This window comes from Vigna unguiculata, chromosome 7, assembly GCF_004118075.2.
Source record: "Vigna unguiculata cultivar IT97K-499-35 chromosome 7, ASM411807v1, whole genome shotgun sequence".
Taxonomy (NCBI): Eukaryota; Viridiplantae; Streptophyta; class Magnoliopsida; order Fabales; family Fabaceae; genus Vigna; species Vigna unguiculata.
Genome location: NC_040285.1, coordinates 37,478,881 through 37,481,611, shown reverse-complemented (window position 1 = coordinate 37,481,611; position 2,731 = coordinate 37,478,881). Strand labels below are relative to the sequence as shown.

General features: G+C 36.8%; 1 protein-coding gene across 1 annotated transcript; it reads left to right on the top strand.

Moving 5' to 3' along the window:
• The first annotated feature begins 201 nt into the window (after positions 1-201).
• LOC114192082 (probable cinnamyl alcohol dehydrogenase) lies at positions 202-2,117 on the top strand. The gene is made up of 5 exons (XM_028081661.1): positions 202-406; positions 504-617; positions 703-930; positions 1,022-1,461; positions 1,558-2,117. The coding sequence occupies exons 1-5, from the start codon at positions 318-320 to the stop codon at positions 1,758-1,760; spliced, it is 1,074 nt and encodes a 357-aa protein (XP_027937462.1). The 5' UTR covers positions 202-317; the 3' UTR covers positions 1,761-2,117.
• Positions 2,118-2,731: the final 614 nt, after the last annotated feature.

Genomic DNA, 2,731 nt, shown 5'->3' with positions numbered 1-2,731 from the left:
TATCTATAATATTAACACCGTTAATTTCTTTGAATATTATGATAATGTGATAAAAAAGTTGTTAGATTAGAAGAACAGAAAGATGAGAGAGAAAATAGGAAAAGGGGATTTTAATGAAGAAAAAACGTCACTTGCTTTTACCTACCGCGTAACGGTCCCACAATCCATGGTGCTTGCTGAGTTGTTGGCTACAACACCTTTATATGCACACACATCTTCCCAGAATAACTCACCAACAACAAATTCCAATCCCACTCCTCCATTCTTCTTTTCAGTGTTAAAACTCTCTTCAACAACAATAATTATTATTAAAAAAAATGGGTAGCCTTGAAGAGGAAAGAACAACCGTAGGATGGGCAGCAAGAGACCCTTCTGGGATTCTCTCCCCATACACCTACAATCTAAGGTCATCATCTTAAGTTCCATCTTCTTCTTTTTTTTTTTACTCTTCATTAGTGTTTGTAATCTGTGTAGTATTTCATATGTGTAAAACAAATTTGCAGACACACTGGCCCTGATGATGTTTACATCAAAGTTCACTACTGCGGAATCTGCCACTCTGATCTCCACCAGATTAAAAACGATCTCGGCATGTCCAATTATCCCATGGTCCCCGGGTACACGCACTCATTAACTTAATCACTAATCATGCTTGTTATTTGTGTTTTTCTGGTTGTTTATCAGTGATGAATTTTGTTCCAGACACGAAGTGGTTGGTGAGGTACTGGAGGTGGGGTCAAACGTTAGCAGGTTCAGAGTTGGTGAAGTGGTTGGAGTTGGACTCCTCGTAGGTTGCTGCAAAAACTGCGGGCCATGCCAGTCGGACATTGAGCAGTACTGCAGCAAGAAAATCTGGTCTTACAATGATGTTTATGTCGATGGAAAACCCACTCAGGGTGGCTTTGCAGAAACCATGATCGTCGAGCAAAAGTAATTTATTTATTGACTACTGTTTCAGTTTTAACTTAGTTCGATCTGCAATCTCCATTTAAAAATTTGATTATGCATTTTTGGGTGTTAGGTTTGTGGTGAAAATCCCAGAGGGTTTGGCGCCGGAGCAAGCTGCGCCATTGTTGTGTGCTGGTGTGACTGTGTACAGTCCACTGTCACATTTTGGGTTGAAAGAGAAAGGGTTGAGGGGTGGAATATTGGGGCTTGGAGGGGTGGGACACATGGGGGTGAAGATAGCAAAGGCATTTGGCCACCATGTGACTGTGATAAGTTCTTCCGACAAGAAGAAACAGGAGGCACTTGAACATCTTGGAGCTGATCAATATCTTGTTAGCTCTGATGCCACTGCTATGCAGGAAGCTGCTGATTCACTCGACTACATCATTGACACTGTGCCTGTTGGTCACCCTCTTGAGCCTTATCTCTCTTTGCTCAAACTTGATGGCAAGTTGATCTTGATGGGGGTCATCAACACGCCTCTGCAATTTGTTAGCCCCATGGTCATGCTAGGTAATCATGTTGCTTTTGGGATCACTTTTCTGTAACTCATTATTATCACGTTTTCTTGATCTTGCAATGTTAATGATGTGTGTTGGTGTGGTGCAGGGAGGAAATCAATAACTGGAAGTTTCATTGGGAGCATGAAGGAGACAGAGGAGATGTTGGAGTTCTGGAAAGAGAAGGAACTGAGCTCTATGATTGAAGTGGTGAACATGGATTACATTAACAAGGCTTTTGAAAGGTTGGAGAAGAACGATGTGAGATACAGGTTTGTTGTGGATGTGAAAGGGAGCAAACTTGAAGAGTAAAAAGCATGCTGCGCTCAGCATCTTCAATCATGGAGGAGAGTGTGGACGGTTAAAGTTGTGTTTGTTTATTACCAAGAGTGCTCTGTTTTCTCTGTTTTTCTCTGTTTTAGCTTCACGCCTTTCATTCAATATTTTACATGAAAGCAAAAGATTCTACACCACTGCGACTCCTTGGGTTTTGTCGTGTTAAATATTGATTTGTGGGTCAATGAAAAAAAAAAGGAGAGAGAAAAAAAAAAGTGGATGAGTGGGTTACCAAATCTGAGTTGCTTGACCTTTACCTAATATTTGACAAAGAGACATCATCTTCTCTGAGTCACATACGAATCCAAAATATCATCTTAAGATTCTTTCTAATCTTCTTTTGATTCTCTTGTTCTGCCCTCTCATGTGATGTGGCCCTCAATTTATGTAGTTAATGAAGGAAAAAAATCTATACATATTATTACAAGTATTTTTGTGATGGTTTCAGATGAAGTTTCTTTTTGACCATGTAGGGATATCATAGAAGTAAATTTCTTAATATAACCAGAAAATAATGTTTCATAAATAAACTATTAAACTATGTTTTGATTTCGTCGAGTTCTAAATCTAACTATGTTTTTTATTTCGTTGAGTTCTAAATCTACCATATATTTATTTATGTCATCGTAAAGTAATATTTAATTAACAAAAATTATAAGCAATACGAGAGATACATATACAAAATAAATATATATAATATTTAAAAAATCAAATATGTCTATTTAAATAGAAATTAAACTATAAGTTAAATAAAATAAAGAAAGGAAAATTATATTTTAGTGAATACCTTATTAAAATAAAATTTTATTAGCTATATGATAATATTTAATGTCATTTGACTTTGTACCATAGGTATTTCCGACTTAGTAGTTGATGATTTTTCACACATTAATGATCGATGGCACATGTTTAAAATGGTTTATATATTGTGTATCTTTCTTTTTTTA